A 27,717-nucleotide genomic window follows, 5' to 3' on the forward strand; every position below is an offset into this window, starting at 1 on the left:
GTGACTGGTCAGTAGTTTTATTTCAGCATTTACTAAAGTCTTAAATATAATCACATACAAAACAAGCATTTCAAAAGTGCAAAGTTTCAGCAAGGTGACAGTGCTTCTCATCTTCCCTTGGAACAATCTCTCAGAGTCTGCAGCCAGGGATCCGTACAGATGCTGTTAGGCTAGAGTTTCCAAACAGCCTCGGTCAAGAGACTGTACAGGATACGGATGATGCAGTAGACAGCGGACACAGGCTCCTCCTCACCACCTTCCTCACCTGTATAACACAGCACAGTAACACACAAGTGGATGGCGAGGGTCGAGCTCTTTCTAGTTACTGTGTGCCGACTGCTGGGAAGAAGCGTGTCACTACAGCGGATTAGCTAGCGCTCCGGGGCCAAATGTCCGTCTTTGGTTACAAGAACTCATTCTTGGTTGTACTTTGGTTTACTCTGAAGTAGTAACGATTCTGCTAACAAGAGTAAACAAATTTGAAGACAGCAACTTGACAATAACCCTTTAGTATTTAATGAATGCTACTTCGTTCTCAGTAATTCCTACTCAAGAGAGAGTGTAAAAAAAGTATTCCATACACCTGGAACTTCTCAGTAGCTTGCTTATCCAGCATCATCTATAAGCAGAGAAGGAAAGGCCAGGCTTGCCTCTGTGACCTCTTTTCTTTTCTGTACCAAAAAGGGTAAAGACCGCTGCTGTCTGAGTATTCAGTGAGTATTACATGCAGAGCTTCTGGATACCATGATAGGTTTACAAAAAAAACAAAAACAAAACAAAAATGGAAACGTAGCTTCCCTCCTCTGCAACTCTGTAGAGAGGTGTGGACGCTGAGGGTTGATCTGAGGAGCATAAAGGACCGTCGTGAAGAGAACCAAGACGCTGCACATGCTGAAGAAGGGAAGAAAAGACGAAAGCAGACACCTTGGGAAAAACTTAGTTCCCCGAGAGAACTCTACTTCACTTCTCCAGATCCAGCTACAGTAGAGCTGCTCCTCAGACCCCGTGAAGAGGGTTTTCTTTCAGAATATGGGCTCCCCCTGGGCTAGCCTGTGTGCTCAACTAACACTGACTGCCAACTCTAAGCAAACATTGTGAGGATACCTCAGAAACATCAGAAGTGATGCTTACATCACAACACTTCCTTTATGTGGCTGGAAGAAGCAGGCAACTTCGGTTGGTGTTACCAAAAGATCTCCTTTACAACATGAACATCTGGGAAAGGCCATGTAATGGACCGACTCTTAGAACTCCACCTCCAAGGCAAGTATTCTCCAATAGTTCCTTGAATCTCACCGTTTGGACTAGGTATAAAAGGGCAGGTATACAATTCCTATCCTCTTCACATTTACAGACTGCAGCAGTTATAAAAACAGCAAACAGCACCAGTGGTTCCTTTGATAGCCTGGCTGACAGTGGTCAGAGCAAATGATTTTTAGTAAGCCGATCATAGCGTCATGTACTACACACAGGAAGAAATGCTGTTCAAAATTAACAGTACTTCCCTCTCCATTTACGCTTAGCCTTCCAGTGCAGCAGAGAACACAGAGAATGACTGGACCCTAAGTACCTCTGAATCTTAAGACTATACTCCCCAGCTGGTCCACTTTCTAAAGGTAAGGAGTAAACCTCTCTCAGAGTTGTCTAGGCCCCCCAAACAGACTGTATTCCTTCCCATGTATTAAATAAGGAAGGTCTGCTGTTAGAGCATTTAAAGATATAAGTTCTGTAGCTACAAAAACTAGTGAGTGTTTTTACAAAGCAACGAGTGTTCCTTTTGCTTTCCACTAGTTTCCAAACATTTTCTTCTCAAGATCCCGTGGAGTGAGGCAAGCAACATGCAGGACATGACGGAGCCACAGCAACAGGCACAGGTTTTCAGGAAAGATCCCTCGGTGTCCACCTACAGGAGAGAGCGGGAGAAGAGGTCACCGTGCAGTTCAGCCTGAGCAACCACAGGGAACGCCACTGTCTAATATAGACTTTCCAGGATCCTATCAGACGGCTGAGCCGGGTAACTCAGGATCCCAAGCACACGATAAAATAGACACTGATCCCTAAGTGGGCACTGGATACTTCCTTTGAGTTTTAACCAGTCCTCAGAGTGAGTATTAACCCTAGATCGTGGGGACAAATACAGATAGACCTAAGGGTTTGAGGCGCCAATGTTCCTCGTACCATGTTCACATGGAAACACCACACTGCATTGAAAACTTACATGAAGCAGCCACAGATGAGCCGTTTTTACTGTAAAGGCTGATCAAGGAAGACACCCTGGGTTTGGTAGATCTCTTTGAGAACCAGCAACACTGTATCTTCGGATTCCCTGTGTAGAAAAAAAATTGAGAAAAGATGGAACAGTCTGGTGCCATATGCTTGTCATTTACCTATACAAATACCTTGTATTTATTTTTAACTATTGCAAAACTATGCACCTTAGAGATGTACTGTCAGGCAGCAGTTAGGAGGTGATCCAGCAAAGCATTATGTCTGGAAGCAGGAAAAGGTACGGACGGGTCCTGGCACCTTCCCCATTAAGGCAGTAAATGACAAGGGTGTCCATAGAGCCTGGCTTGTTTGCTTGAGGCAGGGTCTCACTCCAGCCCACAGTGTCCCTGTAACTTACTCTATAGCTAAGGCTGGTCCAGAAGTCCCAGAATCCTCCTACCACCGCCTCCTGACATCGAGGATTACAAGTGTCGAGCACCATGCTCAGCTCCAGAGAGGCACTCGTGAGTTGTCCTCTAGATGCTTACCTTCGTTTTAAAACTTCTATTTGCTTTTTGGAAAAGGCAATTAAAGTTTGGACTCAGAATTCCAAACATATCAAATGGGGCTTAGAGAGATGGCTCAGTGGGTAGACAGCTGGCTGAGCAAGAATGGGAATCTGAGTTTGGAACCCATCACTCACATCATTAGCCAGGCTGTTTAACCCCAGCACAGTAAAGGTGCTGAGACAGGAGGTTTGCTGTGACTTCCTGGCCACTAGACTAGCTCCAGATGTATTGAGACTGTCTCAAAGGAATAAAGTAGAAAATGACAGAGAAGGACACTCAGTGTCCTCTGGCCACCTCACATGGTTACACAGGTGCCCACCCACATACACGTATACAATCCACATAGAAAAAAAAGTGTGTGTGTGTATATCTATATCTACACACACACACACACACACACACACACACACACACACACACACACATATAAAATGAACTCTACCATTCTCCAACTACCAGCTCCACCCTCAGACAAACCTCTCAATCTTCACGGTGAAGCCTGCCCACTTTCTGACTTCCCAAGTCACACCTTTTCATTGCATTCTGTCTCTCCTCGATACCAGCCTAGTTCTTGACACTTGGAACACTCGCCTTCCCACTATTTCTGATACCTGCCCCCGTCCCCCCACCCTCCCCACCCCCACAGCAATACTGTCACTTGCAGACTTCCACTGCTGAGCTGTAGGCATTTTTAGACTGTTCCCATTTTTTTTTCTTTATTATTATGTGTTTAAAATTTTATACATCAGCCATGGGTTCCCTGTCCTCCCCCCATCCCATTTTTGAGATAGGGTTTTGTTATGCAACCCTGGGTGGCCTTGAACTTGCTGAAACCCTTCTGCTCCAGCCTCCCAGGTGCTAAACTTAGACACATTCCACCATGCTGCAGCCGGGTTCCTGGCTCCGAGCTTGGAGAGCAGAGCTCTCTTTCTTGTTCACCTCCCTCCTGACGCAGCCTGTGCTGCTGTCTCCTCTCCTGAACGCCAACACAACTGTCCTTGAGATTCCTTCCATTCTTTTATTAAGAACCATCAAACTCAGCGAAGAAGAAATAATCTAGCTGCCATTAATCCCAGCACTGCCCAGGGAGGCAGAGGCAGGTGGATCTCTGAGTTCGAGACCAGCCTGGTCTACAGAGTGAGTTCTAGGACAGCCAGGACTACACAGAGAAACACTGTCTCAAAAAACAAAATAAGCTGTAAAGATGGCTCAGAGGTTAAGAGCACTGATTGTTCAACAGAGTGAGTTCTAGGACAGCCAGGACTACACAGAGAAACACTGTCTCAAAAAACAAAATAAGCTGTAAAGATGGCTCAGAGGTTAAGAGCACTGATTGTTCAATTCCCAGCAACCACGTGGTGGCTCACAACCATCTGTAATGAAATCTGATGCCCTCTTCTGGCCTGCAGATAGAACACTATATACATAAAATAAATCTTAAAACAACAAAAAACAAAATAAGTAAGCAGGCTGAGCAGGCCATGGAGAGCAAGTCATTAAGCAGCATCCTCCGTGACCTCTGCTTCAGTTCCTGCCTCCAGGTTCCTGCCTTGAGTTCCTTTAGTCAGGAAGGAACTGTGGCCTAAGAGTTGTCAGCTGAAATAAACCTTAACCCCTTCAAGTTGTTAGCAGTCTTGAGTTTCATCACAGCAAAAGAAACTCTTAAGACACCCATTCTATGTAAGACTAAAATTTGAAATGAATCCAGATTTACATGTAAAAATGAGAATATAAGGGGTTGGGGATTTAGCTCAGTGGTAGAGCGCTTGCCTAGCAAGCGCAAGGCCCTGGGTTCGATCCTCAGCTCCAAAAAAAAAAAAAAAAAAAGAAGAAAGAAACTGTATTATTATACTATACAAAATCTAGTAATCACCACTACTCTGATCTACATTCCATCAGGCAATTAATTATATTTAGTAATGTGCATGTGTCTTAGCTATTATAAATGCTTTTAAATTGTTTTTTTTCCCTTTTTTCTTTTTTTTCTTGGTGGGGTAGGGGAGCAGGATTTCAGTGGGTAGTTCAGGCTGCCTACACTCAAAATCGTCCAGACTCAGTATCACAGATGCTGGAGTTAGAGGCATGAACAGTCACACTAGGCTTCAAAAGATACATCTTGAGGCTGGAGAGATGGCTCAGAGGTTAAGAGGACTGACTGCTCTTCCAGAGGTCCTGAGTTCAATTCCCAGCAACCACATGGTGGCTCCCAACCATCTGTAATGAGATCTGGTGCCCTCTTCAGGCACGCCAGAGTATATGCAGCCAGATTATATACTGCATAATAAATGAATGAATGAATGAATGAATGAATGAATAAATAAATAAAATCTTTTTAAAAAGTTTAAAAGTATGAAAAGATAAAAACCATTAAAAAAAAAGATACAACTAAAAGACTGGATCAGCTGGGGTGAGGCTGGGTGCAGTACTTCTGAGCCCCTGCACTCAACTCTGGGGAGCCGAAAGGAAGACTAGGTAAGGACACAACACAACACAAACAAGCACAACTCACACAACACTCACCAGTAGCACAGATGGCTTTGTAAAGCAAACAAATACTCATTAAAGCTCTCAATGGGCTTCTCCTGCAGCACGTAGTCGATGCGCTGGCCCCCGTTCAGCATCCCCACGTTGATGGGGAGCTCTTCTTTCACTTCCACAGGCGTCTCTTCTGGGTTAACTTCTGGACGAGAAAAGCCATCCTAAGAACCTAAGCACAGACTGGGGGAATGATGCAGTGGAGCTGGCTAAGGGCCCCCCTGCAAGCAGGAGGAACACCCAGACACCCCATCAACAGCTGGCCAAGGCAGCACACATCTGTAATCCCAACACTGGGGAGGCAGAGACAGGAGAATCCTGGGGCTTCCTAGAGAGCGCCAGGTTCAGTGAGAGACCCTGTCTACATAAACTAAGGTAGAAAAAGACACTGTCCTCCACACGATTGTGTACCCACACACATACACAGCACGTGTGCACACATACACCTAAACAATGCAGCACTCCTTCGGATTCCACGGTTACCTTGTGAGGAGGTACTCTGCTCAAAGGGCTCTCTTCTGTCTTCTTCATCTCAATTCTCTCTCTCTTTTTATTTTTTTTGGTTTTTCAAGACAAGGTTTCTCTGTGTAGTTTTGGCGCCTGTCCTGGATCTCGCTCTGTAGACCAGGCTGGCCTCGAACTCACAGAGATCCTCCTGGCTCTGCCTCCCAAGTGCTAGATTTAAAGGCGTGCGCCATTGCCACCACCCGGCTCCTCTCAATTTCTTTATAGCCCCTCAAGTCACACTTATTTTGTTCAATTTCTTCTTCTGATCCACACATCTCCTCACCTGCACACCTGTAAGTCATGTGTCGGGAATTTTATAGACTAAGTGCAAGCAGGGACAGAGGAGAGACTCTATAAGGAACTGAGTATCCAAGCTAGTCCTCGGCAATGGAAACAGAACTGACACACACTCATCTCATAAAGCTAGCTACCGAGGCTGGAGAGGCGGCTCAGCAATTAAGAGCACTGGCTGCTCTCACCAACCACCCAGGTTTAATTCTCAGCACCTGCATCAGGGAGGTCTCAACCCCTCTAACAATAATACCAGGGGAGCCAATGACTCTGGCCTCTGAAGGCATCAGCACACATTCAGTGCACATATATACACATTCAACACACACACACACACACACACACACACACACACACACAAGAAAAAATGTCTTAAAAAAAAAAAAACAGGAAAAGGAGGGTTGGCTAGGTAGGTAAGTGCACTTGCTGATCTTCCAGAGAATCCAATACCACCTTCTGGTCTCAACAGACAGCTATACACACATGCCATACAGTCTCTCTCTCACACACACAGAAATTATGTTTTTTTAAAGTAGGTACTTCACAGAGTAGGTTTTGGCCCTGGCCGTCCCAGAACTCACTATGTAGCCCAGGCTGGCCTCGAACTCACAAAGATCCGCATGGCTCTGCCTCCCGAGTGCTGGCACTAAAGGTGTATGTCACCATGCCCAGCACAGAGTAGGCACTTAATATCATTCCCAAATCCACAATGGGAAATGTTTTCAAGGGTAGTTAATAGTTTCTCTTGACATTTTCCTCACGTACTATTTTCCCCTTATTTTTAGCTATTAAAATCTCGGGAAAGGTTAGCATAGTTCAAGGACAACATTGATCCTACAGTTACTGAAGGGAAGGAAAGAAGGCCCTGAGCAAGAACGCCACAGCACGGTGCCCCTCAGGTCATCTCTGTACAGTGCCACTGACCACTGGACTTTGCTGAACTTGACTCAGGTTCGGCCTCAGTTTCTTCTGCCGTTTCTGAAGCTTGTAAGGCAGGGTATGGAGCTCTGGTGAAAGACTTCCAAGCCATCCGCAGTGAGCCCAGCAAGTTGTTCTTCAGGTCCATACTCATCCTGGTCAAGCCCTCTCTTAGTTCTGAAAGACAGTGAATAAAGGATGCTGTCGAGTTTAAGGCCCAGCAAAGAAAAGAATGAATTCCATTTAGTTTACACTCATCAACTATCCAGAATCAAGTTGTACACAGACTCACCTAAGTGCATCCGCTTCCTGCCTTTATGATGTGGGATCAGCATTGGCTCAAATTCTACTTCCGGGACCACCATTGGTTCAATCCTATACGCTACAGGATCAAACTACATAGGAAAAACAACAGCTAAGTATTTATCTATAATAAAGAAGACAGTTTGAGGAACTACATATCTTAGACAAAAATACTTATGTTTATTCTGTAAAAAGTACAATAATAGGCTGGGAGATAGCTCAGTCAACACAGTGCTTGACTTGCAAGCCAAGGTACCTGAGTCTGAGTCCTACAAGCCACATTTAAAAAACGAAACACAAAAAAAAACTGGGCATAATGACAATTACTTGTAAATCGCAGCACTGGGAAGGCTGAGATAGGCAGATCTCTGTCTCATTAAAAAAAAAAGAGTAGACAGCATCTGACAAATAGCATCCAAAGCTATCCTCTGGCCTCATTCACATGAGTATGCACAGTTCTTCTATCTATTTACTTCCTTGCTTTTAGTTCCGGTTCTTTGAGACAGGGTTCCTCTGTGTAGCACTGGCTGTCCTGGAACTTGCTCTGTAGACCAGGCTGACCTCGAACTCAAGAGATCCACCTGCCTCTGCCTCCTGAGTGCTAGGACTAATGGCATGCACCACTGCCAGCTCCTAATTACTTCTTCCTAATCAATACTACCAACTGTCTAGTTGCTAAAGAACAACAGAGAAAAAGCAAATCAGCCAGGTGGTGGTGGTGGTGGTGGTGGTGGTGGTGGTGGTGGTGGTGGTGCACGCCTTTAATCCCAGCACTCAGGAAGCAGAGGTAGGCAGGTCTCTGTGAGTTCAAGGCCAGCCTGATCTACAGAGCAAGTTCCAGGACAGGATCCAAAGCTACACAGAAAAACCCTGTCTCAAAAAAACCAACAGGCTGGGCAGTGGTGGCACATGCCTGTAATCCCAGCACTCAGGAGGCAGAGGCAGGTGGATCTCTGTGAGTTCGAGGCCAGCCTGGGCTACAGAGTGAGATCCAGGAAAGTTGCAAAGCTACACGGAGAAACTCTGTCTCAAAAAAACCAAAAACAACAACAACAACAAAAAAAAAACCGAAAAAAAAAAAAAAAACAAACCAACAACAAAAAATAAAAACAAACAAAAAACAACAAGCAAATCAATACAACACAAAATTACATGCTGCTTGCTAAATCCTAGTATTTAGGTAAAACCATAGAGCAGCTATTCAAATGCTTACAGGATGGTAAATATTGAAGAAACCTTTGCATGTGGGAAATTTATAATTAGGATCAATTCTTCTTAATCCTCGGACAGTAAGAAACATTCCAATGGGAGATCCAAAGGCAAAGAATATTTCTGGTTTGTAGTTGAGCCGGGGGTATTTTACAGACACCTGGAATGAAGAAAAAAGGTATTTTTCATTAATAATGAGTCTTTTCTGTTCCTACCACATGAATAATAGTAGTTAAAAGAAAAAACAAAGAGTATTTTTACCTGCCCAATGCCAACATCTAGATAGTCACCATTTTCCTTGGGGATGTTTACCTCTGGAGCTGATGTGGCTGGTCTATTAGCACCCTAAAAAGAACAAAAACAATGGCCATATAGAGATAGTATCCACTGGAACTAGCTCCCAACGTCAAAGGAAAAGCTTCAAAATGGCAGCCAATAATCCTAAAAGTCCCTCACAAAATAGGATAAAGCTACTGAAACTCTAATAGTTGCCTTACATTAACTGACATTCCTACGTGTTTTAAAACAACAGAAGTGGGACTGGAGAGATGGCTCAATGGTTAAGAAGACTGGTTGCACTTCCAGAGGACCCGGGTTCAATTCCCAGCACCCACATGGCAGCTCACAACTGTCTGTAACTCCAGTCTCAGAGAATTCAATGTCCTCTTCTGATCCCCATGGACACCAGGCAAACACATCAAAAAATTTAAAATAAATCTTTAAAAATAAGTTCTGGGGGCTGGAGAGATGGCTCAGAGGTTAAGAGCACTGACTATTCTTCCAGAGGTCCTGAGTTCAATTCCCAGCAACCACATGGTGGCTCACAACCATCTGTAAACAGAGATCCGGTGCCCTCTTCTGGCCTGTAGAGATACATGCAGGCAGAACATTGTATACATAATAAATAAATAAATCTTTAAAAATAAATAAATAAGTTCTGGGCATGACGGAGGACATCTTTAACCCCAGCACTCAGGAGGCCTAACTCAGCACTTACAAGCAGGCCTATCTTTCTGAGTTTAAGGCCGGAGTAATAGAAGTTTCGCTCAGTTTTAAAGTGCCTGCCTAGCATGAGTGAGGCCTAGGCTTAAGCCCCAGTATGGCAAACAAGCCAAAGCATCTGTCTGGTTAGCAGAGTATTGTCTCACCAAGTGAAAGGATTTACCATCACTGTCAAGGAACTGTCTCACCCACTAGGGTAGGTTAGAAACACACCATTGAGTTTTTTCTGGTCCTGAAATGGTTTAGTATCTTCTTTCTTGGTCCTAAGGGAATTCCCATTTCCTGAAGATCTCTTTCTGTACATAAAGCCTAGGCATAGAACACAAAACAGGTTTTTGTTTTTGTTTTTTTAATTTCTAAGCAAAATAAAATCAAGTAAATGTTGTAGACTCTGAAAGGGTCACTCTTGTTCTTGGTTCTATACTGATGTGGCTCCCTAAAGGCATAACACACAAGTAACTTTGAGAAAGAAAGTCTTGTCTTATTCGTAAAATAATCTACGAAAATAGAAGTATTAGTAAAAACTACACTGTTGTCAGGCGGTGGTGGTGCACACCTTTAGTCCTAGCATTCAGGAGGCAGAGGCAGGCAAATCTCTGTGAGTTCAAGGCCAGCCTGGTCTACAAAATGAGTTCCAAAACAGATAGGGCTGTTACACAAAGAAACCCTGTCTCGAAAAACAAAACGAAACAAAACAACTACACTGTCGATATGATAGTAACAGAATATTGTATAAAAAGAACTAGACAAGTTGGTATCTAAAGACTTCATGATGGTCACTCAGCTGTCAGTTTCTCGGATTATGCTCCTCCTGATGGACACAAGCTGTGAGGACACATGGCCAACAAAGAAGTATTCATAACAGATTAACATCCAAACCTCAAGGTAAGTACCACTCATTTGAGTGGGGAGAGACTTCCTTCTCCTTTGCATTCCTGCACCACTGTGTACTTTTCCTTATCAGTTCTTAGCATAACTGTAACGAAATAATTACAGTTTAAGTAATGTACCTTTCCTAAGAAACAACTCACACTCAAGTCAGTGACCAGGTCCATCCTACTAGCACCCTGCTGTCCGTGCCTGATCACAGTAGGCAGTTATTAAGCATCAGCTAAGTAAACAAATCTATCATAAAGCAGAAAAAGCCCAAGAAAAACGAGGAACAGAAAATGTGATGGTACAGACTGTTACCTGGAACAGAAAATAAGACTTTGGTCTGTCACTGTTAATGCCAGGGTTAGCTCTTGACTCACACATTCTCTAAGCTCAGCCTGCTTTAGATTATACTCTATGACATGTCTGATCTGAACCTTGAACTGCCACAAAGCAAAGATCATTGTATATGATAAAAAGCAGATAAACAATGCTAAAGATTATCATTAGTGGTGAAATAGTTATAAGTAAAAAGCTTCCAAAGGGCATGTTCTTGGTAAACTTGAAGATAAAAATACTGAAAAAAGCCGGGCGGTTATGGTGCTCGCCTTTAACCTCAGCACTCAGGAGACAGAGGCAGAGGCAGGTAGATCTCTGTGAGTTGGAGGCCAGCCTGGGCTACTAAGTTGTGGGGCATTTACCCACCAACCCCACAGCTCCCCAGAGTTTTCTTGAGTGAGAGCAGCAGGAAATATTAGATAGAATGATTTATAGTGCGAAGACAAACAGATAAAAATACAGGATAGCCTCGAGAGGGTCTGGAACCTATTCCAACAGGCCCTGACTATCTCTGCCCCAGGGTATTTACAGAGACGCCCAGGGGTGGAGCAAAGGACCTCCTCCCCCAGCACAGCCAAGTGCAGACCATTTCTGACACCTGCCCTCAGGCCCGTGGCCCCAATCATCCTCTGCTGGGTAAAGCCACAAGGAACCCGAAAACGGGCTCCCACACAAGTGAGTCCCAGGAAAGGCGCAAAGCTACACAGAGAAACCCTGTCTCGAAAAACAAAAACAAACAAATAAACAAAATACTGAAAATGGCTTGGTTTAAAATTTAAAAGCCTTTTCTTACCAGAGCTTCCTTATCAACTTTCTCTTTCTCAAAGACAGTGAAGAACTCAGAGAGCTGAAGTTTCTTCAGATCTTCTTCTAATGTTGGTACATCTCCTTGGTCCTCAACAGTTCTTAATGAACCCTAAAAATTGTATCATAAAGCTTATTATTCACAAATTCATTTGATTTTCTTTATTAATACTACTTTATAATTTGAAATGTATTATTCAAAATAATGAATCTTAACATTAAGTGCTCTGTTTTTTTGAGACAAGATCTTATAATGTCCAGGCTGATCTCAAACTCACTATGTACGTAAGGGTGACCTTTAGTTCCTTTTTTTTTGAACAGGGTTTCACTCTGTAGCCCGGCTGTCCAAGAACTCACTATGTAGACTAGGCTGGCCACAAACTCAGAGATCCACCTGCCTCTGCCTCCCAGGTGCTGGGATTAAAGGAGTATACCACAATGCCAAGCGAAAATATATTTTTAAATTAATATTAAAATATTCTTCATCATCATTACTGAGCTCTTATTAAGGAAAAACAATTTAAGAAATAAAACAGGCCAGGCAATGGTGGCACACACCTTTAATCCCAGCACTCAGGAGGCAGAGGCAGGCAGATCTCTGTGAATTCAAGGCCAGCCTGGTCTACAGAGCTAGTTCCAAGATAGCCAGGGCTACACAGAGAAACTCTGTCTCGAAAAACCAAAAAAAGAAAAAGAAACAAAATAGTCAGGGCTATAGAGAAGGCTTAGTGGTTAGGAGCACATGCTGCTCTTCTAGAGGACCACATGGCAGATCACAACCGTCTGTAGCTCCAGTTCCAGGGGATCTGATGCCCTCTCTGGCCTTGGAGGGCACCTTGCACAAGTGTGGTGTACAGATGTACTTGTAGGCCAAACACTCAGACACATAACATTTTAAAACAGGGATGGGGAGGCTGGAGAGATGGCGTAGCAGTTAACACTTGCTCTCCGATAGAGGACCTGGGTTTGGTTCCTAGCACACACATGGTTGCTTACAATCATCTGCAACTTCAGTTCCATGGAATCTGATGCCCTCTTTTGACCTTCAGGAGCAACAGGCACACAACATAATGTAGATCCTTAAATGCAGGCAAAACAGCTATCTAGGGGCTGGAGAGATGGCTCAGAGGTTAAGAGCACCGACTGTTCTTCCAAAGGACCTGAGTTCAGTTCCTAGCACCCACACCACTGATGGTGGCTCACAACCATCAGTTCCAGGAGACCTTGCACCTTCTGATGCACATACAAATATGCAGACAAAATACTCATATATAGATAAAACAAATATAAAAAAATATAAAATATATAAAAAAACCAGCCATACATAAAAAAATAAATGTGAAAGACAAAAAAAGATAAAATAGTCTAAGGCAGGGCCTGGAAGAATTCATAGCCCAAGGGTTCACAGACACTTAAATAAAAAGAAAAATAGACAGTGTCTATCAAACATCAAATCACTACTACCAATGCTAAAATGTTCATGGGACTGTGTCTGATGGAGACAGGTTCCATCACCATGTTTCCCCTTGGCTTCCAATAAACCATCAAGTCACTCCTGACATCCTCACACACAATCTACAATTAACTCAGTAACTACAACTCTACCACTCACCAGTAGTGCATATTTACAAAGAGAAGGAAGACACCATACTTATTTTACAATACGGCAGTGATTCATAGAAGCAAAATACTGTCTTGCTTCTATCACAAAAGAACAACAAGAGAGAATTACCAAGCTGCTAAAATAAATGTACATTTAACATTATGGCGTAAGACTAATCTCAGCTAAACACAAAGGCTGAAAAATCTAAAAATCCTTAGTATGGAATACTACAAGAGAACCTATCTAAACTTCTAAATTACCTTTTCACTGTCAATATCCCCCAAAGAATCTTTCTGATTTGTTAGGATATCAAACAATATAAGCGAACCTATAAGTAAAATAGAAGAAGGGACAATTTCTAAGACATTGGCTGTCTGTTATACAGAAAAGTTATAAGCCAATTACAAATGCAGAGAATCAACAGAGGACTGTTCCAATTTACCACCCCTCCAACCCTCCAAATCTTCACCACGATTACTTGTAGTTGTGTTAATCTGTTAAATGTGACAGTGCTCTCCGGCTGCAGGGAGTTCATTTGTTACCTAGACTATGACCAGCAATGGATACACCCCCTTTGAACTCAGGGTTCCTCTGCAGGAAAAGTGTATATATTCGGTTCATTTCAGAAGCTACTGTGTCCACGATAGTCTGACAGTAGGTGGGACTATTGTAAAAGAAGACATCCAGAATTGTATCGTTCGTGAAGTGTCTGAGGCGGTTAATGCTGGGCAGGGTTATCCGCTGCAGATCTCTGAGGGGAAACCAAAAAAGGAGATTATTTTGAGCAGAAAATCTAAATCCAGTCCAGTGCTACTTCTAAGTTATTATTCAGCATTTTTTTTTTTTTTTTTTTTTTTTTTTTTTTTTTTTGCCAGAGCTGAGGACCGAACCCAGGGCCTTGTGCTTGCTAGGCAAGTGCTCTACCACTGAGCTAAATCCCCAACCCCTCAGCTTATTCTTAAAGCTTAGAGTCAAAGATTCAGTGTTACAAGAGATACCTAGCAAGATGGAGAAACACGGGCTTGAAAAAACGTGTTTAGTGAAGGAAAAAGAGGCAGTCAAATACACAACCCAGTTTCCATACAGAAATTGGAAAAAAAAAAAAAAAAAAAGAAAAGAAAAGAAATACAGAGGATACAGAGGTAAGGCAAAGATACATGCCATTGAGGCTGGCAGATCTCTGTGAGTTTGAGGCCAGCCCAATCTATAGAGCAAGTTCCAGGACAGCCAAGGCTACCCAGAAAAACCTTGTCTTGGAAAAAAAAAACAAAAAAAAAACAAAACACAAACAGAACAAAACAAGAGAGAGAGAGACAGAGACAGAGAGACAGAGAGAGACGCCATTTAATTTCAGTGAACTGACTTTGTTTGGATCTCAGTTTAGAAAAAAAAATTGATAACACATCACTTTGAAACCCAGGCTGCCCTTGAACTTGTGATTCCCGTTTCAGCCTCTCCAGTAATGGGATTCCAGGTGTACACTGACATCCTCAGCTTGGACTTTAGTTTTAAATGTGTATACATCTGTGTTTGTATAGGTGGACACTGGAAATTGGAATTTTTTTCCCTATGAGAATGGCTGTTTACTCCTGAGTTGCCAAAATCATCACCAAAGGATACCCAGGGGGCAAGGAGGCTCAAACACTGATTGGGGGTTGCCAGGAGTTTGGAGGGAGGTGGAATAGGTAGGGTAACCTCAGCTCTCCCTTCTCCTTCTAATGCCATAGAAAAGGCTCCTCTGGTCGCCCCCACCCCACCCCACCGCCATGTCCATTTTTCTCAGGAGGAGGAGGGTGAGGGACTTGGGAAGAGATGTGGGCCCCAGGATGGGAAGGGCACTGAGGGAAAGGACTCATTTTCACAAGTACTCACAACACCGCTCTCCCAGGGGCAGAGACTGGGAGAGCTGGCTCAACCAGGATTCCCTCTTGCCCTGCATGTGGAAATCTGAATGTTAACTAGAAATGATACTCTATTTTGTTTTTGAGACAGGGTCTCTCTATGCAGCCATGGTCATCCTGGAACTTGCTGTGCACACCAGACTGGCCTCAAACTCACATAGATCCTTCTGCCTCCTGAGTGCTCAGATTAAAGGCGTGAGACACCACAGCCAGAAGAGGGTGCTGAGGTCACTAGAACTAGAGTTACAGGAAGTTGTGAGCTACCTTGTAGGTGCTTGGACCTGAACTTGAGACCTCTGCAAGAGCCGTGTGTGCTCTTAATCACTGATCCAAATGTTCAGATACTTTCCCCCAGAGCTGAGGACTGAACATAAAGTATTGAACTAAATCCCCAACCACACCAGACACTATTTTTTTTTATCATAATACAATTTACTTATGGTTATTACAGATTTAAAATTGAGTTCCCTTTTCAGAGATCAGCTAATGTACCAGTTAATCAACTAAATTGTCATCTTTGAATAAGAAACCAAAAATAAAAAGTAACATTGTAAAAAGGAAAATTATAGGCTGGACAGTGATGGCACATGCCTGTGGTAGTATTGTGTTCCCCAAAATATTGTGCACCCTAATAAATTTATCTGGGGTCAGAGAACAGACAGCCACTAGATACAAAGCCAAAAATGGTGGCTAGAAAATGGGTCAGAGCAAGCCATAGCAGAAGCTGGGAGTGGTGCATGCCTTTAATCCCAGCACTCAGGGAGGCAAAGTCAGGCGGATCTCTGAGTTCAAGGCCACGTTAGAAACAGCCAGGCGTGGTGACACAGGCCTTTAATCCCAGGGAGTGATAGCAGAAAGCAGAAAGGTATATAAGGCATAAGGCGTGAGGACCAGGAACTAAGGTAGTCAAGCATTTGGCTGGTTAAGCATTCCGGCTTTGGAGCAGCAGTTCAGCTGAGAGCCACTGGGATGAGGACACAGAAGCTTGCAGTCTGAGGAAACAAGACCAGCTAAGGAACTGGCGAGGTGAGGAAACTGTGGCTTATTCTGTCTCTCTGATCTTCCAGCATTCACCCCAATAACTGGCCTCAGGTTTGTTCTGTTAAGATTCCTGCTACACATGCCTTTAATCCCAGAGGCAAGATCCACCTGCCTCTGCCTCCCCCAGTGCTGGGATTAAAGGCGTGAGCTGCCGCCACCACAGCCCGGCTAATGTACTTGTTTATTTATTTGTTTATTTTATTTTTGTACTTATTTATTTTTACATAAAAATATTAGGCTGGAGAGATGGCTTAGTAGTTAAAAGTGTTTATTACAAAACCCACAGTGGAAGGAGAAAACTGACTTCCACCATGTATCCTCTTCTGACTACCACGTGTACCTACAGTGAATGTGGCTGCATGTAAGCACGTACGTGGTTGTGCGCGTGCATACACACAAACATAAAGGGTTTTTTTGGGGGGGTGTTTTGTTTTTTGTTTTTAAATAAAGGCAGTTTTTTATTTTAGTGACTCAAAGACACTCCTTTTTTTTTTTTTTTTTTTTTTTTAATTTATTTACTTATTATGTATACAGCATATATAACTGCAGGCCAGAAGAGGGCACCAGATCTCATTACAGATGGTTGTGAGCCACCATGTGGTTGCTGGGAATTGAACTCAGGACCTCTGGAAGAGCAGTCAATGCTCTTAACCTCTGAGCCATCTCTCCAGCCCTTTTTTTTTTAAAAAAAAAAACAAGGTCTCTCTACAGGATCCTGGATGTCCTGAAATTCACTATATACTCCATGCTGGTCTTGTACTCATAGAGATCCACTAGCCTCAGCCTCCTAGGTGCTAAGACTAAAGGTATGTGTTACCACATTGGGGACAAGTCTTTACTTTTAACCAGAGATATCTAAAGACAAAGGACTGACCATCACTTAATGATACATCTCCAAGAAATTATAAATACATAGTGGTTGCTTCTGCAGCACATATACTAAAGTTAGAATGATACAGAGAAGATTAGCATGCCCCCTGTGTGAAGATGACATGCAAATTCAGGAAGCATTTAGTATTTTTTTAACCACAAATTTAATTTGATAGATGCCAAGCATGCCTTTATATACTGCTAAGTGGGTGACCACATGTAGGCAGGACACCTGTATACATAAACATTCAAACATAAGACCTCCACACTGAGGCTGTACACAGAAGTACAGCACACATCTGTATACATAAACATTCAAACTTAAGACCTCCACGCTGAGGCTGTACACAGAAGCACAGCACACATCTGTAATGTCAATACTGGGAGGAAGGCATGCAGAGCAAGACTTCGGAGTCAGCATGGGCTACACAGTAAGACCCTGACCCACAGACAGGCTGGGAGCTGGGAGGAGCTAATCCTGCATCATCTATGAACCAATAACCCGCAATGCTGGTGGGCTGGGAATGCGGCTTTGTAATGGAATGCGGCTTTGTAATGGAATGCTAGGCTGGCAAGGGCAGACCCTGCGGGCTGATTCTCAGCACGGCACAACGGAAAGCACATAGGAAAAGGAGAAACCCCACTTCTGAGGCCCTGAGGACTATGAGGAGGCTGGTGTGGATTCTGCTGGAGGAAAGGGGAAGAAAGAAAGAATACCAAGCCCAAGTATCAAAAGATGCTGCTTTCATGGGAAGCTTATTGTTTTTATTATTATTGTTATTATTGTTGTTATTATTATTATTATTATTATTATTATTATTATGTTATTTTGATGTTTTGAGACAGGGTCTCTTTATGTAGTCCTGACTGTCCTGCAACTCACTATGTATACTAGGCTAGCCTCTAACTCACAGAGATCCATCGACCTCCACCTGCCTCTGTCTCCTGAGTGCTGGGATTAAAGGGGTGCACCACCACACCTGGCTAAAAATTTTTTTGTTCTGTTTTGTTTTTCGAGACAGGGTTTCTCTGTGTAGCCTTGCGCCTTTCCTAGAACTCGCTTTGGAGACCAGACTGGCCTTGAACTCAGAGATCCGCTTGTCTCTGCCTCCCAAGTGCTGGGGTTAAAGGCATGTACCACCACCGCCCGGCTAAAAAATTTAATGCATAATCAGCTATAGCAGAAATGTCCTTAAGCATAATGATGATCATAGAATATTACAATCACAGCTAACAACTCAAAGGTATAAGGGACTACTCACATATCTACCCCAGTAGAATGCAAAGGACTGTGCCAATTGACTGGAAGAAATTCTACTCTTCCAATCTGCTGATTTTCTTGGGCTTTCTTAAAATGTGTCTGTAGCAGGTTCAAGGAAACACTTCGGAAATCATTAACTAGAAGAGAAAAATAACTTATGCATCAACAGCGAAGCAATTAATACACAGACTCAGGTTGCAACAAAACATGCAACTGCATCCTACCTAATGACGACATCTGCTTAGACCACACTGGAGAGTAAGTACTTTAGGAAAAATAAAATAATAAAAAATTGTTTTAAAATCATTCTAATTAGATGACATTTAATTTTACCATTTATTAAAGGTGGAAGCAAATTTGCATGCTAATGTGATAGATGTGTAGATGTGTTTACTTTTTTGTGTTTGTTTTTTTGTTTTTTGGTTTTTTTTTGAGACAGGGTTTCTCTGTGTAACAGCACTGGCTGTCCTGGACTGGAACTCACTCTGTAGACCAGGCTGGCCTTGAACTCACAGAGATCTGCCTGACTCTGCCTTCAGTGCTGGGATTAAAGATTATTTTTATTTGACTCCTATGTGTGCCTTGCCTGCACATATCTGTACCACACACATTCACTGCCTACAGAGGCCAGAAGTGGGCATCAGACCCCCTGGAACAGGTGTTTAGAGAGTTGGTGAGCCACCTCATGGGTGCTAGAATCTGAGGCTTGATCCTCAGGAAAAGCAGCTGGTGAGTATTCTTAACTGCTGAGCCATCTTCCCAGCCCTTAATACTTTAGATAAAAAAAAAAAAACAAAAAAAAAAAAACACTGCTGTTCAACATTCTTATCACATCTTATCACCCTGCAGACCATATCCTAGTCTATTCAGAACCACTGCCAAGGAGAAGCAGACTCCCGAGTGGGGCAGACTTTGAACAGCATCCAGATTTGAAGAGATTACCTTTCAAAATTAAGTTCTATTCATGACTTAAAGCCTGAGGTTTGTCCAGAGGATTGCCATGGTATGAATTTACACAGTTCAGTTCCTATTATTTACTTCAGTCCCATCTTTACTGTTCTAAGTTTGGTTATAAATAGGCTGGGTAGAACAATTCACAGGGATTATAGGCAAGTTCACTCTTGGATCACTAGCTAAGAGCACTAGTCTCTGGAAATCCCTAGCAGTTAGGTCTCAGCTGGAAGCTTCCCTCCCTTGTCGCCAACTTTAGCTCCACAAATCTTCTTACGAAGCTAAGACAACAGACCAAAAGACAATGCTTGATCCTGGCTCCCAGGAGATAATTCTTCTTAAGCGATCTATCTTACATGCTTTGCAAACCTACCACATTGAACAATGCTTCGAAAACGGAGATCACAAGCTGGTCCAATCCCATGTACCACAAAAACTAAGTGATCAATTTGTAAAGGTTCACCTAGAAGTAAAATTGAAAAGAAAAATTAGAAATAGCTTATAAATATAGCAAAATTTAAAATAAAAAAGATAATTTTAAAGCCACAAAAAAGTCACATACTTAACTTCTTACTTAGTAAAAGTACATTAATTTTACTTTTTAATTTTTGTCTTTATTTTTTGGTGACAAGAGCCTCACTCTGTAGCTCTGGCTGGCCGGAAACTCACTATGTAGACAGGCTAGCATTGAACTCATAGCAATCCACCTACCTATGCCTCGTGAATGCTGGTATTATAAATATTCTTATGTAAGTCCTTGAAAATTTTCTTCAGGTTTTAAAACTATTTTGAAATAACTGTAAGCTCTAGAAAAAATACTAAAGAAACCCCTATGCACTTTTAAAAAATGCAATTTGCTTTGCTTCAGTGTTTTGTTTTGACACAGGAACTTGATATGGAGTTGAAACTAACCTTGAACTGATCCCCTTGCCCCCACCCTATAAATGCTAGGATTACAGCCATGGCCACCAAATACTAAACACTGTTATAGTGTTTAACAGCCGAGGATGATGGTGCATGCCTGTGATTCCAGCACTTGGGAGACCACACCTCAAAAAAGCCAGTGTTCGCTTCAGTAGCACATGTGCTGAAACTGGAACACCATAGAGAAGACTAGCATGGCCCCTTTGTAAGGATAACCCACAAATTCATAAAGCATTCCCTATCTCTGAGAAATAAATGGTTCAGAGACCAGAGACCAAGAGAAAAAAAAAAAAAAAGAAACAAACAAAAAACAGAGCTGAGGAAGTGGCGTAGTTGGGAAGAGTGCAAAAGCATGAAGAGCTAGCTGAGTTTGACTCTCCAGCACCCACATACATCTATGCACGGTTGCACATGCTTCCAACCCCAGCACAGGAGAGTGGAGACAATTCTCCAGAGCTCACTGGTTAGCCAGGTTAGCCACAGTGAGCTCCTGGCTCAGTGAGAGCCTATCTCAGGGAATAAGGTGGCAATGATGGAGAGCACACCTATTGGTCTCCCCATTCTGGCTTCTGGACACAAGCATTGCACACTCACATGCCTGCACTGAATGCGTGCACACACACATACACACACACACACACACACACACACACACACACACACACACACACACATCACCCAGATGCAGCTCGGTTGGCAGAATGCTTGCCTGGCACACACAAAGTCCTAGGCTGTTTGTATGCAGCCCTGGCTATCCTGGAGCTCACTCTGCCCACCAGGCAGGTCTCAAACTCACAGACATCCATCTGCCTCTGCTGGAGCTGGGATTGAAGATGTGCACTACTATGTCCAGGGAAACCCTAGGTGTGATCCCCAGCATCACATAAAATAGGCATAGTTAAGGCACACCTGTACTCTCAGCACAAGAGCTATGGATGCAGGAGTATCAAAACTTTACAGCTATCCTTATATAAGATGAGTTTGAGACCAGCCCTAACCTACATGAGACCTTTTGTCAAAAACAACAAAAAATAACTTAGATGAAGTGATGTTGATCTTAATTTAGAATAAGCCTATACAATTAAAGATCATTTTTAAATCTTAAAGTAATATAAATCAAAAGAATAAAGGGCCACAATTTAAAGAATAAATCAATGTATCAGAACGTAAGAGAAAATAAATGATTAACATTACCACAGTGAATATCAACAGGGATGTTCTCAACTCCTCTTTTTACAGATCTTGGTCGCCCTTGCTCTGTGGAGGTGGAACCCCATTCATCAGACCCTGCAATTGGCTGGTAATGCACCATGAGCTTAAACAGAAAAGATCAGAGCAATACACTCTACGTTAACTTGTGATTTAATACATTCTGAATGATAGAAACACATCTTTCATATAACCAACCCTCAACTGGAGCTCTGAGATGCAACTCCTCTAACCTAGATGAGAACTCTGAAGTACATTAGACTAACAGATACTTCGGTAACACAGAAGCCAGGTGTAGTGGTGGATGCTTTTAATTCCAGCACTAGGGAGGCAGAGGCAAGAATTTCTATGAGTTTGAGTCAGCTTGTTCTACATAGCTAGTATGAACTACACAGTGAGTTCAAGGCCAACCAAGGCTCCACAGTGAGACATTGTCTTAAAAAAAAATCCTATATATGAAAGACATGCTTACATAATGTATAGCTGATTTTCTTAATCTATAGTGGCACAATTTTCCCAAAGAAAATTCTTATTTAGGGTTGGGAAAATGGCTCAGTACATAAAGAACTCACTGCTATCACAGAGAAGGACCTGAGTGGAAATCCCCAGAACCCATGACTTCAACAGCATATTGCTGTAAGTGCACACCCACATTCACACATACATTATACACAAATCACACACACATATATTATACATACACATACACCATACACATATAGAAGAAAATCCTTATGGAAAAGCTGAATGGAGTGAATAATGACTGTAAGCATTAATAACTTTGTAATAGTGAATTTAATATAAACTATGCCAAAGGTTATCTATGTAGTGTCCATGGAACAAAAGATCAATGGTTTTCCTTAGTAATACATTAACCTTTGATCTAAATCTCAGTGACATGCTTTACTTCACTTTACCTTTGGGTTGTGTAATACAATAATTTCTCTGTTTGGAGATTCTAATTTCTTTTTCCATTCATCCAGAGTTACAGCAAGCATGTATGTTTCCTTAAAATAAAATATATTTTATATTAGACTTTCCAAGAGCTTTTTGTTAAACTTGAACTTATTAATGCATTCCCAGGAAGAAAACCATTCTCCAACCCCACAAATGCATTTTAAAATTCTTGGTAGTGTAGTGCTGGAGAATGAATCCTGGGCCCTGCATATATTAGACAAGCACTGTACCACTGACCTAGATTCCCAGATCATTAACATTCTTTTACAATGACCAGCAGCCTAGTGTGGTGGCCTATACCTGTAATCCCAGCAGTTGGAAGGCTAATACATGAGGATTACTATGAATCTGAGAGCCACCTGGGCCACACAGTGAGTTTCAGGACAGCCAGAGATACACAGCAACACCTTGTCTCAAAAAGATGACGTTTAACTGATAGAGTGCTCACCTAGCATGCCAAAAGCCCCATATTCTACCCCCAGCAAAGCATAAAACCAAGTACAGTAATGGATTCCCAGAATTCAAGGAGGTAGAGGCAGGAATATCAGAAGCTGAAGCCATCTTCAGCTTCTTGTCAAGTTTGAGGCCAGTCTAGGGTATGTGAGACTCAAGAAACAAAACACCCGCCTCAAACAAAAAACAAATAAATAGAGATTAAAAAATACTACTTTTGAAGGCCAGGCGGTGGTGGCGCACGCTTGTAATCCCAGCACTTGGGAGAGGCACTGTGAGTTCGAGGCCAGCCTGGTCTACAAAGTGAGTTCCAGGAAAGGCGCAAAGCTACACAGAGAAACCCTGTCTCGAAAAAACAAAAAAAAACAAAAAACAAAAAACAAAAAAACTCTGAATTCTATCACTGTATCACTATGCACACATACACACATCAATAACATTCTATTTCAATTTCAAGAAAGCCAATATTATTTCTCAGAGCAAGAACATTACACATTGAGGCTAAAGAGATGATGGCTCAGTGGTTTAGAGCACTTGCTACTCTTGTAGAGGACCTGGGTTCAATTCCCAGCACCCACATGGCAGCTCACAACCATCTATAACTTCAGTTCCAGAAGATTCAACTCCTTCTTCTGACCTCCTTGAGCACTGCACACATATAGTACACTTACACACAGGCAAAACACTCACTCATTAAAATAAAAATTTTTTAAATGGCTAGGTGTCATGGCGCATACCTTTAGTCCCAGCACTCGGGAGGCAAAGGAAGACAGATCTCTGAGTTTGAGGCCATCTTGGCCTACATAGCAAGCTCTAGAACAGTCAGGACTAAACAGAGAATCATGTTTCAAAAAATTAAAAACATTAAGTCAAAAGATTGGTTTTTGGTCACATTTTAAATGTTAACAATAATTATCATTAGTGAGACATTTACATTTCATTTAAAAGGCATAATACAATTTCTATAAAGTTTAAAATCTAAAATTAAAACTTTACCTTGAAACTAACTTGCAAAGAGAAATTACATTAAGTGTGATATAAAAGCAGGCAAATTTTTCCTGAAGTTACACAAAATATGTTACAAGAATTAAAACAAAACAAAAAATAAATGACCGAAGGGGGAAAAAAATGAAGAAAATGGTAGGTAAACAGAAGCAGAGGGATACCTCCAAAACTTGGCTGAAACTCTCTGAGTAGGGAACATATTTATTGTCTTTGTCTCCCTTGTAAAACCACGTGCATCGTCTCACTTCTGAAGGTGGTTCGTCCCAATACACAGCATACCGCATCCTTTCCCCTAGATGAACATCGTATCTGCCCCCATCAGTGGGAACAACTCTCTCATTACAATCTTTTCCTATTAAGAATTGCAAAAGAGACATGAAGTACATTATGTCACAATAACTCTCCCAAGTACAACTGCAAGTTACACTCCAAATAATCATGTGAAACGTAAACTGTTTCTACTTGGCTACATATTAAAAGAAATGGAATTTAGTTCTTATCTTTCTCATGAACTACTTTTCGTATGTCAAAACCAATCATATTTTAAAGAAAAAAATACTTCCTGAACAGTTTTTCTTTTTCTAAGACAATTCATGTCTCTTATATACACACACTCTCTCTCTCTCACATTCATACAGACACATACATACACATAAAGATTTTTCTGAAGTTTTTGCTTGAAGGATGAGAAGGTAAATTAATGACAACCCTAATGATAAACCATAAATAACACTATTTTTGTTTTATGAGAAAAACAAATGACATGTTAGTTCATTCTGCAGTATGACACCTTACTCTATACACACACTTTCCAAGTCCAAACTAGAACACCAGCTGGAGTACAGAAAATATTGGAGAATTACTCGGAAATTTAGTACAGCTTTAAAAGGATGAAAATGGAAAGCTTTTAAATTTAACTTGAATATCGATCACAGTAAGGGTGATTACTTTTAGTTTGAGAGAGTTTAGAATCTTTGTTACAAGTGACCGTTTCCTTCTTACCAGAGCCATGTGCCTCTTCCAGCTGTTGTGAATCGTCGGAGTTGAAAGGAATCCACATCTCCTTAGAGTCTATGATCTTACAATAAAACCAGTGGGAAGAAACGGGCTCATAGGAGCTGCTGACATCCATGTCGATCAGCTCAAAAGAACTACAGGAGTTTGGGGACGGGGATGGATCTGACTGAGACAGCTCCTGGTGTGATTCCACCGATGACATTTCGCTCTAGAACACAAAACAAAACTATCAGGATTATTTTGTCTCTATGAACACTGTAAATGTTCACATGCCCCCTCCCCCGACGCACACACACACACAATGATCATTTTTTTGGAAGCCACTCTTGAAACAAACAGCAAATTTTCACAGTTACATAATTCAAAACAAAAATATAAAATTATTTGGGGGGACAACAATGTTCAGCTCCACCATTCTGCACTGAGCTCCCAAGTCTCTTCAGAAAACTAAAATGTGTGATCAGACAATAAGCTCCTTAACAAACCCAGAAATTTCAAGAAACATGTGGTCAAGAACTGATTCCAACAAGATATCTTATCACACTTTTCACCGTACACGTAGCAAAGGCTGAATATTACTGCCTCCAATTGTGGCGGCGTACAGTATGACATAGTCGTATCAGGTGGGTTAAGACCACCCCATCTCCAACCCTGCTCCGGGGCTGGAGAGATGGCTCAGCAGTTAAAAGAGCACTGACTGCTTTTCCAGAGGACCGGGGTTCAATTCCCAGCACCCACTTGACACAGCTCACAACAGTCTGTATTCTGTCGGTTCCAGGGGACCCGACACCCTCACACGGACACACATGCAGGCAATGCACATACAACAGAAATAAACAGTTAGAAATAAACATTACTATCACACATTAATACAACTACCAGACCCTTAAAATACAGAAAGCACAACTAGCCACTCAAGAACCATTTCTGGCTGGTCCTCCAAGCTGCGCTTCAAGAGGGGCTGTGGCACATTTAACGCCCACCCAGGAGAACTTGGCCTGCAGCCACAGTCGCGCACCAGCCCACGGACGGAGCCTCGGGCGCCCAAGGTGCGGGTGCCAAGGTAACAGGTGACCTCCACAGCCCCCTCCAACCACGACTGACAAGCGATCAGGGGGACTAGCGCCGCAGACACACAGAAGCAGGATGCGTGGGAGGATGGACGAGCAGCATCCCTGCACCGGGCACGGTCGGGCCGCCAAGGAACAAACGCTCCCGGGGCCTCCCCGTTATCCGCCCGAGAGAGCCCTCGGCCTGCCCTCCGCTCCCGACCCACTCCTGCCCCCAGCCCCGGGCCTCGCGCCCGGGTAGAGGAGCAGCCGAGCCGCCCACGGATGCCCGGGGGGGATCCAGTGGACCCCGGAGCCCGCCCATCCACCCCACCCCACCCCACCCCGGCCGGCCCAGGGGCCCCCGCGCGCGGACCGGGACTCGCCTGGCAGCGCCGCCGCCGCCGCCGCTCGCGCTCTGGGCCCTCGCCGAGAGAGAGCAGGAGCGGGCGGAGAGGAGGGCCGGGCGGGGCGGAGCCTGCGGCCGCGCCCCAATCCCCGCACGGCGGGCTCCACGGCGTTCTTCCCGCGACGGACCGAGGCTGCTCAGCTAGGTTAGGACCCGGGGCGCAGGAGGACCCGCCGCCCAAGTGTCGCGAGAGGTGCGGGGACTCGCGCGAGACGTAGCTCCTGCTGCGGCTGCTGCTGCAGCTGCTGCGGGCAGGCGTCGGGCGCTGGGCACGCGCCGGGCACGCGCTGGCCGAGTCGGGGCCCCGCCCCCGCCCCCCCCCCCCATTCCCCGGGCAGGGGCGGGGCGGGCTCGGAGCCGAGGCTTTGAGGGAGGAGCCACGGAGGTGACACTGCAGGACCCACCCGGGCGGATCACGGGCGCTTCGGGGATCCCGGCGTCCTGAGCCCGGGTGGGTCCTGATGATGACACCTCGGGGGCCCGACTGGGTGGATGGAGGATACAGGGATGAAGGATGGGTTGGAGGGAGGCTGGAGGGCAGCAGGGCGCGGGTGTCCCCCTGCAGACTTGTCCTGGGGGCGTTGGCTCCTCCTTCTCTCTCGCCTTTTTTTTTTTTTTTTAAATCTGGATTGAGAGGTTGCCCAAAAAGGTATCCCGGAAAGCCCAAGAGGTGGTTCTGAGGGGATGTGGCAGCTGCAAGAAGCTGCAAAGGTGGTGTTTGGGTCCTAGATGATGTCACCTGGCGGAGGCGGCGGAGGCTCGTGCGCGTATTCCCAGCACTCCCGAGACCTGCGGGGATGGAGCTGTGGCTGGTTGAGGAAGCACCTGGCTGTCCGGGAGCCACAGGAAGGAAAAACAAGATGCTCTCGTGCTTTCTGACTTGATTATCAGGCGGGGGTTGGAAGCATTTTCAGAAACCGAGAAGGAACTGAACGTGTGGACGTTTGTTTAATCACATATTAATTCTCCGTAAATCAACAGCTACACACCGATATCCACAGGTTTACTTTTTTATTGGTTTTTCTTGTTTGTTTATTTGTTTGTTTGGTTGGTTGGTTAGTTGGTTGGTTTTCTGGCTTTTTGAGGCAGGGTTTCTCTGTGTAGCCCTGGCTGTCCTGAACCTCACTCTGTAGACCAAGCTGGCCTTGTACTCTGATATCCGCCTGCCTCTGCCTCCTGAGTGCTGGGATGAAAGCTGCGCAAAACCACCACCAGGCGCCACATGTTTACTTAACACCCTTTTTTTCTGTGGTGTTTTTGCTTTGCTGTGTTTGAGATGGTCATGCTACATGTAGCCCCATACTGGCTTCCAGCCTTTAAAAATCATTATATTCGTGTGTGTGTGTGTGTGTGAGAGAGAGAGAGAGAGAGAGAGAGGTTAACAGTAACAATAGCATTTAATCTTTTTTAGATTATTTTACTTTGTATGAGTGTTTTGTCTACATGTATGTGTGTACATCATACATGTGCCTCATGCCTGTGGAGGTAAAGAAGCATCCAATATCCTGG

At 43.6% G+C, this 27,717-nt stretch overlaps 1 protein-coding gene and 2 non-coding genes across 4 annotated transcripts; 2 read left to right on the forward strand and 1 right to left on the reverse strand.

Moving 5' to 3' along the window:
- Ddhd2 (DDHD domain containing 2) lies at nt 1-26,469 on the reverse strand. 2 transcript variants are annotated; one of them, XM_036166342.1, is made up of 18 exons: nt 26,186-26,469; nt 24,736-24,958; nt 23,895-24,085; nt 22,236-22,325; nt 21,304-21,424; nt 19,559-19,648; nt 18,236-18,371; nt 13,704-13,912; nt 13,422-13,489; nt 11,548-11,670; nt 9,756-9,851; nt 8,802-8,885; nt 8,545-8,700; nt 7,321-7,423; nt 7,035-7,205; nt 5,298-5,457; nt 2,219-2,326; nt 1-1,903 (listed from the first exon to the last, which is right to left on the reverse strand). In XM_036166342.1, the coding sequence occupies exons 2-17, from the start codon at nt 24,950-24,952 to the stop codon at nt 2,245-2,247; spliced, it is 2,097 nt and encodes a 698-aa protein (XP_036022235.1). In that variant the 5' UTR covers nt 24,953-24,958; nt 26,186-26,469; the 3' UTR covers nt 1-1,903; nt 2,219-2,244. The 2 variants fall into 2 exon arrangements, with proteins under 2 accessions (XP_036022235.1, XP_036022236.1); XM_036166343.1 differs by lacking the exon at nt 26,186-26,469 and adding an exon at nt 25,769-25,855.
- Nucleotides 17,023-17,125, forward strand: LOC118569238. Its single transcript, XR_004943032.1, has one exon. It is a non-coding gene; the product is annotated as a U6 spliceosomal RNA (small nuclear RNA).
- LOC118569246 lies at nt 20,249-20,355 on the forward strand. The gene has a single exon (XR_004943038.1). It is a non-coding gene; the product is annotated as a U6 spliceosomal RNA (small nuclear RNA).
- Nucleotides 26,470-27,717: the final 1,248 nt, after the last annotated feature.

Source organism: Onychomys torridus, chromosome 17, assembly GCF_903995425.1.
Source record: "Onychomys torridus chromosome 17, mOncTor1.1, whole genome shotgun sequence".
Lineage (NCBI taxonomy): Eukaryota > Metazoa > Chordata > Mammalia > Rodentia > Cricetidae > Onychomys > Onychomys torridus.